Consider the following 17,442-nt stretch of genomic DNA (forward strand, 5'->3'; position numbering starts at 1 on the left):
TTGCTTTGCAGGTGGGCTCCCTTGAGCAAGCAATGCTGGATGCACTGGTGTTGGACAGAGTGGATTTTGTGAAATTACTCATAGAAAATGGAGTAAGCATGCATCGTTTTCTCACCATCTCCCGGCTAGAGGAATTGTACAATACGGTAGGGCCAGCCTAAGGCAAATTTTCTGTCTCTATATTCACTGTTCTAGCTCCCACTTGTATTGTAATGGCATGATGATGATGATGCACCAGGCAGTCAACACCTGCTGCAGAAATTTTTCATTAGTCCATATTGTCTCTCTTGCTTGTCTCTCATATAGTGTAACATGCTGTGCCTTGTCCACATAATCTGCTGTATGGATTTTGTAAAGACATAAAATAAGCTTCACACAGTGCCAGCTAATTTCTTGTCATTGTAATTCCAATATGACAAACCTAAGATTTAGGCAGGTGGTACTGGCTGGAAGACGGTCACTGGCAATTTAGGACTGATACAGTGGTGTTATATGACTCCTGACAATTTCAGAAAAATCTTCCAACTCTTAATCAGTCTCTCTTACAATGAAGGGTTTCCCCATGCCCCTACTGAGTTCCAAAGCTTAGACCTTTGACTTTTAAAAAAATGTTTCAAAGGTTTTAATCCTTACAATTAAAGTGAATATAAAACTGCACAAATTAAGTCTGCTTCTGAATTCTCAAATGCAAAATACATTCTAGCATTCACAGTATTATTATTTACTTAGGTAGTAGTTCAGAAAGTTCAAACTTCTTATGTGTAATGAAAAAAATCTTCAAGGCCAATCTAGTTGGTAGAATTCCCAGTTTTTGCTGTCATAAGCTGCTGCACTGGACCGTTGTCTGGATGTGCATCACACTGATGGTGACTAGAAGTCAGTCTTGCAAAATATCAAATATTCATAAAGGATTCATTAAATTTGGGCAAAATAGAGGCAGGTATAGATAGATAGATAGATAGATAGATAGATAGATAGATAGATAGATAGATAGATAGATATGCATGTATGTATGTATGTATGTGTATATATATATAGGGTACATATGAGCTACCCCAGAGACAAGATCCCATCTGAACTTTGGTCAGCTTACATTTTGCCTATTGACCGGCATCTATGTATTAAGAACAGAATGCCTACGAGCTTCCTTGTAACAGGGATAAGCATGGTAGTTCTTGTGCAAAAGCCAGTTTTTACAGGGAATAAGTTTGACAGAAATCTTCAGTTCCACAGCTAAAAGAAGGGCTTTTTGAACAAATTTATTGCTATGGAAATCAGCGTACATTTTTTCATGCACAAATCCCAAAAGACCCAGGCTCTGAAATGCCTGAACTACCAATTATACTGTATGACTAAATGCATCCATAGTTGCCTTAGCACCAAAAAAAAATTACATTGCGAGTTAAAAATGACCATATTTCAGCATAAGACTTAGGAATGACCTGTGAAGCTACAAACCAGTGAATCTTACCTCTGCTATGGCAAATTTGTAAAAATAGAATGAAATACAGAACTACAGGCAAGGGAATCAATTTTATGTCAACAAAGAGTTTATCAAGCTTCTATAGGAAAACGTTAAGCCTTAGAAATTTATTTCTGCAATCAGCATGCACGAGAATAAGAATGTTGCACTTGGTTCCATTTTTTTATTTTTGCAAAACTTCGACAGCATTTTAAAATTTCAAAGGTTATTAAAGAAATGTAGCTGCCATGGTTTAGAGGATCAGGGACAGTTTTGGTTTAAAACCTACTTGAATGCTAAAAAACAGGGAGAAGAAAAACATGGTCCATTTTTACCACAAAAGGACATTATGACCAGGGTCATGGAAGACTCTGGAAGACTCTGTTCAGTTTGTTTATGTAAGATCTGAAAAATAGTACCTACAGAAGAGACAGTAATATTTGCAGGTGTTTTAGAAAATCTGAAGCAGCATATGAAGAATCACAGGTAAGTCTCATCATGCTCAGAGATGGGATCACGTGAAATTAAGTGTTGGGAAGTGCAGAGCAATGCATATACAGAAACATCGACTCTACACATGTGTAGTGGTCTCATCCATATCAGCTACAACCAAGGAGACCTCTCATAAAAGTCTCTTAAAATATCAGCAAGAGTCAAAACAAAGCAAAGAAAATAAAGTAAGATGTAATAATAGTAGTAGTAGTAGTATGATCAAAATTGTGGGACTCCTCTGCAGAATATTTTTGCAATGACAGCTGGAGTCAAAAGAATATTGGAAAAATTCACAGACCTTGCATTCTGCATTCACATGTGTGTGCATTCACAGGGAGCAGCTTTCAGATGAGACAGCCTCAATGCAATGCCAGGCTCAGAGCACCTCTGAGCCACCAGCGGTGGAACTGGAGGTCCTGAGTGCAGGAAGGCTAAGACTAAAGCAGTTGGTTTTGCTTCTGCTCTTTCCCAGAGGCTGTGCTATGCTACTGGTTTTTCTAAGCCAGGAGCCTAACCCAATACATAGGACTTCTATTTTCATCCACTGTGGCAGTTCATAGGGTGTTCTTAAGGAAGAGTTTTCTACAAAAGAGAAAAACAGGTGAAATAATGCTCTTGTAATTGTTTGGGTTTTTTTTTAATTGATAACACTGTACAATTGAAGTGCTCTCAGCTACCTGATTTCTAAACCCGCAAAGTGAGAAAGTTATCTCAACATTTATATTTTGTGCAAACTCTTTTGTTCTTCTTCATTTGTCCTTTGCAGAGACACGGACCATCCAACACTCTGCATCATCTAGTCAGAGATGTGAAAAAGGTGAGTCCAATAGACGGTAGGTTGAAAATAATGTTATTGGGTTTTTGTAGCTAGATACAATCTCTGTTCTGCATGAGCTTTCACTCAGAGCCTTCTCCTTCCTGCCAGTACAGAATGTCCTGTTTGTGTGCTCCAAATATGAACTTTTTGCATACAAAGCACAATTAGCAAGTTATTTGGCTTGCTTTCTCTGTGGTTTTAGACGCTTGAGTAATAGTGTGTCTGCTGCCGTAATTGTAGGCTCTTACATACTGTGTGGATTTATGCTGTTACTTGTATTTTTCCATACCTGCAACTGTTGTCTAAGCTACTTTCTGTGTTGCTAGTTTACTTCCAAGCCTGTAAAATAGCTATTACCCTTGTGCTGTATCCTGGCTTTTTGAAACAGTTCCTCATTCTGTATTGTGTGGTACATTTTAGCCATCTTCCTCAGCAGAATATAAAAATTAACAGTGCAAGTTCCCCCTGACCCTTATCATGTTAATTTCAAGAATCTTGAATTATAAAAATCTATTAGAAGAGCTGGACAGAAATTCTGAAAGGTCTAGTGGCAGGAAGGAGATATCGAATACCTTTACCAATGTGCTCAGGATTAAAAGAGTTACAGTGGCTGCAAGAAATAAAAATCCCTTATCCTTTAAATATATGGATCAAGTAAGGAGATTGAGTCTGCAAATGACCTCATCAACTTGAATATTCCCCCAGAGCATGTGCGGATTACAACCTTGCACATTATGTAAGACAGACCTCAAGGGTAGCATACTTGAGAAAGGATATCTCTGTGCATGGAACTAGACCGAAAATTTTAAAAGGAGAGGACATTTTTTCTAAGAGCACTGGTTTTAGTGTTTTTTTCTGACAGTGACAGAATTGAAGCCACCTAAGAGAGGAGAGTAGTATTGTGTCATATAGCACCTTTTTACTAAGTAATTTTACAGAGTAATCAGTAGCATGTTAGGAAGGTTCTGGTGGTATTCTTTGGTTGGTGTGTTAAAATGCATCATCATTGTCCAATTATGTATAGGGTGTTAAGTGACCATTGAAGTGTGAAATGCCTACAAAAAGAAACTATGCACAAATCCCCTTGGACTGAGCAGAGTGAAGCTAGAATCTATTTAGAATGGATACTGCTCTTGAAGCTGAAGTTTCCAGAATATTTTATTACTCAATATGCAGTTATTTATGTGCCTTTATAATTTGAAAGAAGCATAATTTTTCTTCTACTTTTTTTTCCAAATGCCTTCTCTTCGCCAGAATCACCTTTCCAAGATCTTCTTCAAAGGCATAGCAAATTGTATGTTGAGTAACTAAATAATATGTATCTCTTTCTTCTGAGGCCCTAACTAAATATGTATGTTTAAAGAAACTCTTGAAAGAAAAGGCATCAAAGTAGTCAAAGATGATCAGTACTCATGGATGTATATGAATAGACACTGAATAAACTTACACTATATTTGTATATTTGATGACATTATTTGTTCCATAGTGATTTTTAAGTAGTAAGTGATGGTTATCTTTCCATAAATTTATCTTTCTTTCCTCTGTCAATATCTAAAATCTTCAGTAATTCCAACTACATTGAATCAGTCTTATGAGCATAGGTGAGGGCTTTGAAAACAGACAGTCTGGTATGGCTCTTTAGCACCTTCCTGAAGAAGAAGAAAACTGGACCTCTTGGGCTCTATTTCTCATTTTGTCCAGGATGAAGAACAGCCAGGTTTCATAAGGAGAGGTGACAGCTCACTATAGCCCTGACAGCTGAGCAGATCCCTTACCAGTCAACCAAGCCATAAATCAGTCCTCAGATCCGACAACAGTTTAAATGAAAGCACCTCTTTGGAAAAAACTTCTTAATGGACACATCACCATTTGACAATTTGATGGCCCATCATGCATGCAAGACAGACCACACTGCTGATGCTATTTTTTTGAGTTCATGTATATTTTGATGCCACACACCTAACCTCTCAGATTTAATTACAGCATCACAGAATATAAATACCAAAGTATGTACTACACCACCTTGAAACAATACCTAATTGATATGAAATACACTGCATTTACATGTACCTCTCAGTTTTAAAACTTGCACTATTTAAAAGGGTGTACGCTAAAAAACTTCCATCTTGAGCATTGTGGATTCTCAGATAGAGAATGGATATTAAAAATCATAGGAGCAGTAATTTACTACTGTTGTACTATATAGCTGTGTAAATCAGTAGGAGAGTATTGTTTTGTTATGTTTTGTTTGTTTTGTTTTGTTTTGTTTTGTTTTGTTTTGTTTTGTTTTGTTTTGTTTTGTTTGAAAAACAATCTTGCCTGCTTCATAAAGCAAATAATGAGAACAACAGAAGTCGTATTATCACATTCCATTTGTGGCAGCCTGTAGACACACATGTGCACACAAAACATATAATACAACAATATATTTTCCCTTTGTTTTCCAAATACTGCTGTGAAACTGATAGCCTAGGCAGCATACTGTAAAGGCCTGGAGATAAAATCTGAAAGAATTTACAATAATCTGAATGTGCATTAATTTTACATGTATTAACAAGACAAATTATGTCATAATGACTCTGCCTCAGATCACCTTTCAGTCCTCTCAATTTCACAGCTACATAGCAGGGCCAACCTGCCTGCAGTTTTGGTCTCATGGCCATTTTGCCACCTCCTGTCAGGATTTCAAACTTAACTTTGGCTTCCTTCCATAGACCATACACAGGAATGTACCCAAGCTAAGCCGAAAGAATCACACACTGGCTCTCTTGGACACCCTGTCTGCAAGTGGAGGTTGCCCTCTATGAATTTAAAAAAATAAAAATCCTTCCCTGCCTCAACGAGCTGATGAAGATCAGTAGTAACTAATGGATAATTTTTTTTTTTTTCATTTATCCAAAACATTGTATATAATTAACAGATCTCAATTCCACTTCAGGATTATTTACATTTCCAAAGTTGGGGTTTTTTTGGACTGCTACTGCACATCTGCATTTCCAAAGAAGAAACTAGCAATATATAGAATTTTGGCAGTATTATTTCTTTCTCAGCACGCAGACTCAGAGGTTTGATACATGGTGACACAGAAATGCACTTGAAGTGAAAAAAGTACTACAACTGACTAGCTACAGTTTAAACCTGAAATTTCTTCAGGAGAAGAATTGTGCATTAACACTGAAGAGTTTTGTCCCAGCATTAAAAGATTTGTTGATTATTAACCAGAACAACTATCTTAGCTCAAAATCAAACTTTTTCCTTGATTATTCTTGACCACCTAGACTGCACTAGAATTAGTTCATCCAAATTCTTGTTGTTCTTGGGGCAGTTCTGTCCCACTTGCGCCACTGTGTTTCATTTACAAGCATTCTTAGCACTGCCAGGGTGGTTCAAGCTGTCTGCTGACAGAGCAAGTGCTTTGGCATGTGTGTAACTCCTGTCACAAGGATGGTCCAGTCTTCTTTACTAGGGTATCGCACTTTGGAAAAGGAATGTTTATGAAGTGCGTATTTTTCCTGTGGATTTGGGATTTTTCTTTAGTGAAGTGTTTCAGTACTATCTGGGAGGTTTAGATGCATCTTTTATCAAAGTTATTTTACTGGAATCTTTCTATCTAAATCTTTCATGAAAATTAAAAATCAAAACTGTGTCAAGAAACTCAGCTTTATAATACGTATAGCACCCTGATGCCTATTGTTCTTTAACTGCTCAGATGTTTTTTGCCACTTAATAACATTAAAGCCTTCAGTTTGAGTGAAGACCTTAAGTTACAAGGAGTCCTGCCTTGGAAGTGCAACTCCCATTTCTGCTAATCCTTTCATCCTTGCTCTAGTAGAATTATCCTCTTACACATTCTGAGAAGACAAGAACATTTTAGGGGGAAAACCAACCAAACCTAGCGGAATTTACTTTTTGAAATATCATTTTTTAGGTTTATTTTTCATTTAATTTTTAGATGTTGTCTTTCTTAAACTGTTCAGCATAAACATTACCATGTCCAAATTATCTAAGCTAATACACATTCTTGCCAACCATAGTAATTCCCCCACTCATCAAATTAAACAAGATTAGGAAGGTTGCAAAAAGATATGCTGGAGGACATTACTTAAAAATTGTTGGCAGCTCAATTTTTTCCAGCAAATTTGCTTGATTTTTTGTCCCTTTGAATGCCAGCTGATTGCTGGGCATGGTACACTGTGAAAGCACAACCTCCCTCTCTCCTTCCTCGGCCTTTGCAGCATGCTGCTTGTACCATGGTAGCAGGGCAGGAAATAAGCCTTGTTCTTCATGGCTGAAGTTGAAAAGGAAGGAGGATCTTTGCATCCATTTTTTCTCTTCTGCAGAGCCAGTTGCCATCTGCTCTCCATTAGTGATTGTCTGCTCTAATCTAATAAGAACATCTCCAGAGAAGCCAGGCAGATATCTCCAGACATGCAGATATTTCAAGCAAGACATGATAGTCATAAAGTTGCTCCATGTGAATTACTAACCTTCTCCTAATGAACACATTTAAAAAGCTACAGGCTCACTGTAATCTGTACTGTATATCATTATAGAACAATAGATTATTACAGTGCACTGAAAAATTTTGAAGCTTTGAAGAGTTACAATTTCTGGTCCTTCTGCAATATTGGCTATATGAGACAATTTTTTATTAGAGTAATATTCCTTTTTTTCAAGGCTACTGTTCCCAGTACACAGAAGGATAATTTGTCTCTCCACCTTTATCTTGTAGTCATTTCTTTTGCACAGTGACATGCAGAACAGAGAGGGTTCTCTAAATCTGAAAGGTTTCTTGGTGAGGTCTCTAGAGCCAGGTGATCTATTCACAATTTCCTGAATCATGCCTTCTTTTCTGGTAGGGAATGCTTACTGAAACAAGACCTCTCAACTCAGAAGCAGAGAGTTAGAGAAGGAGGCAAACTTTCCTTTGGGTTCATTCCCTTCCCATTAGTCCTTTCCGCCTGTAAAGGAGTCAGAGTTTACCTTGTGTAGATTTTTCTGAAGAGAATAGAAGAGCAGGTGTGCCCACACTGGGGTTTTGTTCCTCCATTGCCAGAGACCCCCCCCAGAGACTTGACTGGCACATCTGTGAGTGCAGCTCAGCCTGAAATTGTTCAGCATACAAGATGTCCTGTCGGGTTCACTGCAACTGGAGAATAGAAATGCCCCATTAACTCAGAGTGAATTCATATGCAGTGGGAGACAATCTGTTACTGAAATCATTCTTCATAGTTTTGCAACCCCCAAGCACTGGGGAACTCATAACCTTAGTGATGCCATTTTCAGATTTGAAAGTGAAGAGTAGGAAGATGTGTGCAAGGGAGTTCCCATAAAAAGGACAGTAAGATGTGGACGTATTTGTCATTCTGTTTCCTTTCAAGTTAAAAAGTACACGCTGAAGACATCATATAGACTCAGGCATATAGATATACATAGGCATACACATACACACATATATCTATTTAGATATAGGTATATAGAAATATCTAACAGAGGGTAGGAAAGGAAAAGAAATGAAAGGAGAAGTATGTAGGCATCTTTTCCAGGGTCCTGCTAATGACCCTTGCCACAAACTCTGTTCATTTCTTGTGAGAAAATCTCCATGGCTCTGCTGGAAATTACATAACTAGATAATGTGTTTAAAGGGGCTTTTAGTAAAATATGTAAAGAACTCAGGTAGAGAATATGTCGAAAAATTTCTAGGCCTGTAGTTTTCTTCATAAGAAACCCCCAAAATAATTAGCCACATAGGTATTTTGTTTATTACAGCTTTCATACATACAGATGCTTTCCTCATTCTTGGTGTGAAACTTAAGCAAGGGTGTGTATTCTTTGAACACAACTCCAAGACTGAATGCTGATAGACTCTCCTTTCCCTTAGCAACTAGTAATAATGATAGCTCATGTCCTAAGTCCTCTAGAGCTGTAACACCAATCTTACCTCCTGCTCTTCCATTCCTGGAACATGGGAAGGAAACACTGCAGGATGAGAAGGAGTTGGTCGCATGTGAACAAGAGATTTTGTGTGATGTTGCTTCACATGCCTTGACAGCTCAGAATAGGCAGTCCAGAGAAATGCCAGCAGAGATGCGAGGTGCCAGGATAAGTTGTGGGTGAGAGCTGGTGCAGGAAAAGTGCTATCTTGCAGAACTAGAGTCCAGCAATTGTGCCTGACTTTTCAAGTGTGTCGATCCTCATGCTTTTGTTTCTGCAGTCATGTTCCTTGTTTCCCCAGCTGAAGAATATGAGTACTGTGTACTGACGTTATCTTCTGTTACTTCCAACAAGTTCTTCACCTTCTTATTTAACTTATGTCTTCTTTCCAAGCGAGAATATCCAGGTTTCGGTTGGATCTATTTTAAGGTGAATTAATTAACCAGCATGATAATACATTCCTGCTTTTACCTATTTAATTTGTTTTATTCTAACTCCATTTTAAAATACATTTAACAATGTCACTAATGAGCATTTCTTTTTCCACCATCCTTATTTTCACTGCAGGGAAACTTACCTCCTGATTACCGGATAAGTCTGATTGATATTGGGTTGGTGATAGAGTACCTGATGGGAGGAGCGTACCGCTGCAATTACACCCGAAAGCGGTTCAGAACACTGTACCACAACTTGTTCGGGCCCAAGAGGGTAAGAAACAAGCTGCTTGCCATCCTCAGGACTGTAACAACTGGCAGGGATTACCATAGCTTCTTAGATGGTTCCAGGCTGGTGGGGTCCAGATTCATTTCCATTATGTGCATTGCTATTATCTCACCATAATGCATCACAAGCCAGACACTGATACAAGCTATGGTTTTTATAAATTTAATGAAAAAATTATTGCAGTCAGCTGCCCTGCTGAAACCAGCACATAAAACAGTCTCCTCTGACTCTAAAACCTGTAATTATGAGTATTCACAGCTTTTAAAAGGCAAGTCTTTTGACCTAAACCAATAATACCATAATTCTGACTCCTGAGTTAGATTTGAAAACTTCTGCATTGTTAGATGCATTTCCTATCTCAGGGCTTATCTTCTGATTGTGATCTGAAGGTTTCAAGGCAAAGAAACCCATAACTCAAAACATGTTTTGTTTTTTGAATGTGGCTCCAGCGGTCATTGGGTTCATGGCAACACCACTGTTAAGCATTTTTGTGATTTTTCTGGGTTGTATTCACTGATAAGTGAATACAAAGTCTTTCTAAAACACAAAAACTCTTAATTATCATCCATATTGCCATTGACCCAGTTCACCATGAACAGGAGTCTGTTCAGCTCCTCCCAGAATGACTCCTAGTTCCTCCCAGTTCCTTCTTTGCCTACTTTTGCCTCACATTTCAGATTTTAGCAATACACAACAATGAAAGTATTAATAAATAGCTATAAATAGCAACAGCTCTGTGAAAAGCTTGCAGACAGCTACCTAAAATGGGCTTATTTGTTTCCATATGCTTTTCCTTAAGATTCTTCACATTTGAAAGAAAAGACAGTGATTGTAGCTGGTGGGAGAGAATTCCTTCCCAAAGTCACTCCATTAACAAAATAATTTGAGCAGTGATTTCACCAATACTGAAGCAACACACAGAGGGCTCCACAAGAGTCAATAAAAGTGTTCCACGGCAGTGGCCAAAATGCTGATGTACTCCAGAGAAATCCATTGATGCCTTATCAGTGGCCCCTATCACTTTCTTGCTAGAACAGCCCTAACCAGTTGTAATTTTTACCTGAATCCAAATATGTCTTCTGATGTGGTTTTGGTGAAATAATGTCAAACTCAAGTTTGAAATAACTGCATATTTGATTGCTGTATGTGTATAATATGATTGGTATATGTGTTTATATATATATATATATTGCATGTAATAATTTGATTGGTGTATGTATATATATGCTATTGCACTACATTTTATTTTCTATATTTTCATTATTATTATTATTATTATTACTAAATTTTATTGTATATTCTACATCACTCAGCATGCATATGTATGTATGTGTATAGGTATACACAAATAGCTGTAGTTTTTCACCACTATTCTCTGAGAAATAACATTTTTCTAATTTTTTTTTTGTACAGCCAAAAGCTCTGAAGCTGTTGGGAATGGAGGTAGGCAACCTCTGACAAATCTTAATGTTTTTTCCTTCTTTGATAAATATAAACTATATCCAAATTATGTTCAAATTCAATGTAATGAAAATATGACTAGTATTTTCATCCAGATAGTTGGTTTACACAAGGGGCAGATTAAGAAACATTTCTTAATTAAAGTCCAGGAGATGGCTAAGGAAAAAGAGGGCTCTGCCCCAGCTATAGATCTTCTCGGTTTTTTGTTTAATAAGAATTAAACAAAGTGTTTCGGTCCAGCAGGGCAAGCAGAATTTCAGTCAGATAGCATCTAACTTCAAAACATATTCAGAAAAATGAAACACTTGCAGAGAATGATGCAGAAATCTTTATAGGAAGACATCCAAAGTTATCTCAGTTTTATTCGCACATTTGGCTACCCTGATGCTTCAAGGGTATGGTAGTATTTTCATGGTTTTTTATTTTATACAACCACTTTCATTTTTCCATCCATAGACATAGGACAGAATAGGTCAGCACACCTGATAAAAGCAAAAGGCTAAAATGGGAAAGAAACTAAAGGCAACAGAAGCAACAAATGGATGGAGAAGAAAGGAATAAACACACAGAATAGGAGTAAAGAAGGGAAATTGCTAGTTTTGTAAGGTGATAAAGTGAGAAAACACAAGAATAAGCATAGAAGGAGTCTTCAGCAGATTAGAAAATCCCCTGGATATGTACTTTCTGGAGGCAGATGCGTTACAGCATATGTTACATTTGCAGTGAGCTCTTACCTTTATTTCAATGGTGGATTTTCCAAAATAGTTCTGGATATTGTGTGATTGTACTCTATGTTATTAGTTTCAGAGTGATAATGTTATTGATTCAGGGTGATAGTCCAAGGCTCTGTTCCCCTGTTTACTGTCTTCTAATTACAGTGCATGCACCAATACCTTTTTTATTGTTTACCTATGTTAAATATTTTGTCCAAAAAATGATGAATGGGCTGGCCTGCAGGAAACGTGTTAGGTACTGATTTCAATGAATTGCGTGAACTGTTCCTTCACTGATGAAAAAAAATTCTCTACAATTCCCACAGGATGATGTCCCTTTGCGTCGAGGCAGAAAACCAACAAAGAAAAAAGAAGAAGAAGTTGATATTGATATGGATGACCCTGAGATCAATCACTTTCCATTCCCATTCCACGAGCTGATGGTGTGGGCTGTGCTGATGAAACGTCAGAAGATGGCCCTCTTCTTTTGGCAACACGGGGAAGAGGCTATGGCTAAAGCTCTGGTGGCCTGCAAACTCTGCAAAGCCATGGCCCATGAGGCATCAGAAAATGACATGGTGGATGACATATCCCAAGAGCTGAACCACAATTCCAGGTGAATTTCCTTTAGAGTACACTTTCCTGAGGGGGGAAGAAAAAAAAAAGGAGGAAAGAGAGATTTCTGGACCTTCCTGAAATTTTCTTATTTGTAGCTTGCTTTCATTTCTAACTTGTAGCGGAAGCGCAGTCCCTTCAGAGAAAATCCAAATGGCTTTTAAACAGTCTTGAAATATCTATATTGTTCATGTGTTCTCCCTGCAGCCTCAAGAGTAAGACTGCAACATTTCTCTGTGCTTTTTCAGGATACTCTGTACCTGCCCAGCAGAACAGTTATTGAAATCCTTATGAGCAAAGTATTCAGGAAGCAGTGTTAATTAACCAAGAGGTCATGCTTAGATGAACAAGGCAAGATTCTAGATTTCATAAGAATTTTTCCTGATGTTAAAATTTCAGAAATTTAGGATTTGAGGAAGGATATTGGACACTCCTTCCAGGAGGCTTGACCATGAAGCTGTGGGCAAACAGCAGAGAAGCCATCCCTTAAGCTGCAGATAACCAGAGAGTTTCAGTTCGAAAATGTCAGGGAGGTGGGCAGGGAGGTGGGAGCAGACAGCTGGTAGGTGTGGGTGCTCATCGCTGCTAAGCTGGGGCACTTATTTATATGCCTGACATGAGCCACTCACGTTTGAAAACGTGGGTTTCCATGTGTCGAGTCAACATCACGTTGATTTGCGTGCCGGAAGGCGCCGTGCCCCTGGCAGAGGCGCATTCTGAGCACGGGGCTGTGTGTGCCCACGGAGTGAGTGGGGTCCCTCTGTGTCCCTCTGTTGCAGGGACTTCGGCCAGCTGGCGGTCGAGCTGCTGGACCAGTCATACAAGCAGGACGAGCAGCTGGCCATGAAACTGCTGACCTATGAGCTGAAGAACTGGAGCAACGCCACGTGCCTGCAGCTTGCAGTGGCAGCCAAGCACAGGGACTTCATCGCTCACACTTGCAGCCAGATGCTGCTCACTGACATGTGGATGGGTCGTCTCCGGATGCGAAAAAATTCTGGCCTAAAGGTCATTCCTGTTTTAAAATAAAATTAACATTCAGAGGATTCTAATAGATGGTGACACGTTTCACAAAAAATCAGTAATAACTGTCTAAAGTAACCGTATTTCAGATATTTATTTGCAGTGACATTAAGCATGGTATATTCTTCCTGCGCTCAGTTTTTCAGATGGGGCTCATCATAAGCCTAAGTTCAAAGCACACAGCTTAGATTTTTTCATTTGCTTTCTTAAAGTCCTCTTTGGCATCATTTATCAGAACAAGAATTGAGCTAGAAGGTTATTGTGTCATCCTGCCTGTATACTTGAGGAGTTAGTCAAGAGTTTTAAAGATAAATAAAGGAAAAGGAAGTGTAAGTGAATTAACCATCAGTGAAAGGTGCTGATCTGACAACCTTTCCCAGAACAGGCAAAGTAAGCAGCACAAATTTCCTCACAAACCCTTGCAAATCTTCCTGATGGCATCTGAAGGGACTTCTTTAGAGGGTTTAAAGGATAATTTAGTTTTCAAAGCTGTTACAGCTTTACTTCCACAGTTGACAAAACTGCTAACAGCGCAAAGTGAATTCTGAGATGAATTTGAGTCCCTGGCATGTTTCACCAAAGCAGTCACCAGTCAGAACATACCCAGCAATTGCCTCTCCCTCCTAGATCACAGAGAAATATTTTCAGTGAAGGGATTCTCTCTTCTGCACTAATTGCCTGTGTGAAAATTGGTAATTACTCAGCTGTGTTGCCACGTGAAAAGATGTTCAGTAATGGCAAGAGTGCTTAGGAGTGCGCACATTGCTTCCAGACTGGCTCTTAATCCAGTGACAGTGGTGAGTGAGAGCAAGTGGCTGATAGCAATCCTGTGCAGGACCTGTGCATACACGTTGTTCTGCTACAGATAGAAAATTTTCTCATATTTGGAGACATTCCTACCTATTTCCTGAACTCACAGGCCTGTTATCCTTCAGAGGGACAGCCGCTTTGTTCCCTGTTTAGCTTTGCAGAAATTCAGTCTAGGTACATGGAGGACAGTGTAGCAACTGATTTACCACTACATGCATTCCACTTTTCAGCCCATTTCTTAAGCCCTAAAATAGACCTTTCTTTCATAACGCATAACTGAAGGTAACAGGCTCTGTTTCAGCTTCTTCTAACATCAGGGCTTCACAAGGATCCTTTACTCAGTTTCTAGTCTGTATTTTATTTCGATGAAGCTCATTAGCAGAGCTTGTTTAAAGCTAGAGAAGGCTACAAGCTACATGAGGGAGCATGACAAAGAAATAAATTTGCAAGCATGAGTCATGGTTTATTTCCCAAGAACAGTTTTTTCCCTTTGAAACTGACAAACGGTAGAAAGTTTGAATATAATTATTTAGATTCTTGCTAGGAATGTATGGCACCAATGGAAGGGCTAGGGGCAGCTGTTAATCCTACCTGCTCTTAAAAATAGTCTTTCTGTGAAGCCAGGTCTGCCTGTAACCTCCTCTCCCTGGACCCATCATTTTGTGAGCACAGCACAGTGCAGGAAGCTTTTCCAAGGCTAAGTGCAGCATTTGCACCCTCTACCTGCTCCTCATTGTGTTCTTTGAATGGTTTCAACAAGCTGTCTGCTGATATGATGATCACAAGCATCCTCTCTAACCTGCCAAGAAGTTAACTATCTGGTTTTACTCTCTTTCAGGGAGAGATTTATCAGAAAATCATTCTCCATCAAATTGCAGCATAACCAGGAGAAGTTATTGTGGTTGTGAATACAGATTTTGCTTTGTTTTACTGTGATGTCTGTTCACTTGTACTAATGGTTTAACCCAAGCATTGTTCATTACATATAAATCCCGAAAAGAAAATTTTAGTGGTTTCTACACTCCGGCATCTAAGAGGGGGAAGGCAGAAAAGAAAGAGCTGACATTAATATGACCATTACACAGCTGCCTTGTTACTGGAACATAATCTAAGGAGACTGCACATCAGCATTTGCTTTTGCTGGCCTTGCCTTACCTCCTCAGATCCACACACAGTTGCACTTCATTGACTGCCAGTGTACATTAAGCATGGACACAAAGAGCTATTAACCCTCTCTGTAGAAATAAATACTCTCTGTGTGTCATTTATACTGGTGTTTTGTATTATGTAAAATGCAGACATTTGTAGGTCTGTACACCCACATGGTCCCACCTACTTTTGACCTTATATAACATTTTGTAAATATATTCTAGTATGTATCACTACACACCTGGTGGTGTGCAAGTAGATAAAACATTCAAGAGCATTCACAGCAGCACTAGTAGAAGTCACATGCTTTGATTCAGTGCTCTGGTAACACTACCCCCAATGACAAATACTTTATTGTCATAGAAACTCACATGTGCATGTATCTTTCTTTTCCTAAATCTCCCAAGGGAGTTGTTCTGTTTGATGCTAAGTAACCATTATGACCATAATCTGTTTTCTGTGATGATTATTGTTATCATTATTATTGCTTTAGGTAATTCTAGGAATTCTACTTCCTCCTTCAATCCTCAGCTTGGAGTTCAAGAACAAAGATGATATGCCCTACATGACCCAGGCCAATGAGATCCATCTTCAAGAAAAAGATCCAGAAGAACCAGAGAAGCCAGTGAAAGAAAAAGATGAGGAAGACATGGAACTCACTGTAAGTGCTCACAATAAATCATCAGCCTCAGCACTGTCAATTTGTAATTCCTGCCTCTGTAGGCATTGCAGAACATCTGATGGCTAAATATAGCACATGATAGGATATCACACTTCACACTCCCCTCTCCTCCATGAGACTCAAGCCACACAAGTTGCCATCATTTGCCTCCATGTTGCAGCAGTGCATGGAGATGCTGTGCTGTAATATCCTCATATTTTGACTCAAATATCCTCGTATTTTGACTCAGTTTGATGCCACATTGTCTCAACTAAGTGAATTAGATTTTAGAAGCACTCAGTCAAGATAAATGACCTCTCTGGTATGAAAAGGGCTCACCTTTGGTTGGAAATGCCCAAACATTCATGGAAGCCAGAGGTTTTTTTTCTTTTAGTTGACTTCACTACAGAGTAGGCAAGTGTGCAAACAGGCCAGAAAAATTATAAAAACTTAGTCTAAAATTCTTTTTGTGTTTGTGGTCATTGCCTTTCACACACAGATCCAGTCTTTAATCCACTGAAGACACTAGCAAGCAGCAAGACAGCTCCCCTTCTACAATCCAACAGAATTGTGTAAGCAGACACTTGTCAATATTAACAGCATAGCCTTTGAGGAATAATTTACACCATGAAGAATCAGACAACTAAAGCTCTGAAAACTACACAAGTCATCTACCTCCTGTCTCTTGTCCTCACACTTTTTCGTTTGTTATTATACAGGCTAGTACATCTGCCTTAGTCAAGTTTGGTTTGAGTTTATTTGGGTTTGATTGTGGTGTCTTTGAAAGGCTTAAAACTCTGCCCCTGTTGGTCAGCATAGAGACATAAAAGAGATTTGCCTGATTAAGTTAAAGAACAAAAACAAAAACAGAAAAACCCAGACTGTTTCCCACAGGCAAACAGCAGGAGCTGCCCGCAGGATCCCGACTGCAGGCAGGCAGAAGGACCTGCCTACAGGACCCAATATACTGGCAAGCCGAAGGAGCAGCCCACCAGACCCACCTACAGGACCCGTTTGCAGGCAAGAACCTGGCTGTTGGGAAGGACCAGAAGCCAGAATAGCAGCAATGGGGCATTCTCTGCTCATTAGCTATTGATTGCAATTTACTAACCCTTGGCTTCTGATCCCCTTATGAAGTGCCTATTCAAATCAAATAAGCACTTTGCAAGCTGCCTTTTACCTGGCAATGGGGAGAGATTTGGGAAAGATGTGTTTTCCATCCCGCTGTAGCTATCCCAGCTCCTGGTTTCTTGTCTACAATACTGTTTCCTTTTTCTCTTCTGACTCCTGCTGCAAATAAATGGTGTGTGCAGTGGACCTGCTATTCCAGATGAACCTTAGATGTTCCCTCACTTCTCCCTTCCATGTGCTGACAGTCCTATTGTTCTGTTCTGTCATTGGCTCTTCCCTTAATTCCTTCAAATTCAGTGTATCACTCTAGTGAAGTTTCAGGCACTTGAAACATTTTCTATAAAATAATATTTCTTCATGTGGAGTCCAGCAAGTTTAGAAACAATATCTTTGGTCAGCACTCCTCACTTAGTATTTCTGCATATAATTTATACCACACTGTAGAACTTCT

At 39.0% G+C, this 17,442-nt stretch overlaps 1 protein-coding gene across 1 annotated transcript in view; it reads left to right on the plus strand.

Moving 5' to 3' along the window:
• TRPM3 (transient receptor potential cation channel subfamily M member 3) overlaps positions 1-17,442 on the plus strand; it is a 409,030-nt gene that overhangs the window by 349,849 nt on the left and 41,739 nt on the right. Inside the window, exons 11-18 of the mRNA XM_058824044.1 lie at positions 12-146; positions 2,721-2,771; positions 9,099-9,134; positions 9,273-9,413; positions 10,842-10,871; positions 11,929-12,218; positions 12,997-13,225; positions 15,693-15,860. Of these exons, the coding sequence (XP_058680027.1) occupies positions 12-146; positions 2,721-2,771; positions 9,099-9,134; positions 9,273-9,413; positions 10,842-10,871; positions 11,929-12,218; positions 12,997-13,225; positions 15,693-15,860 (1,080 nt within the window). The remainder of the gene's footprint in view (positions 1-11; positions 147-2,720; positions 2,772-9,098; positions 9,135-9,272; positions 9,414-10,841; positions 10,872-11,928; positions 12,219-12,996; positions 13,226-15,692; positions 15,861-17,442) is intronic.

This window comes from Ammospiza caudacuta, chromosome Z, assembly GCF_027887145.1.
Source record: "Ammospiza caudacuta isolate bAmmCau1 chromosome Z, bAmmCau1.pri, whole genome shotgun sequence".
NCBI classification, from domain to species: Eukaryota; Metazoa; Chordata; class Aves; order Passeriformes; family Passerellidae; genus Ammospiza; species Ammospiza caudacuta.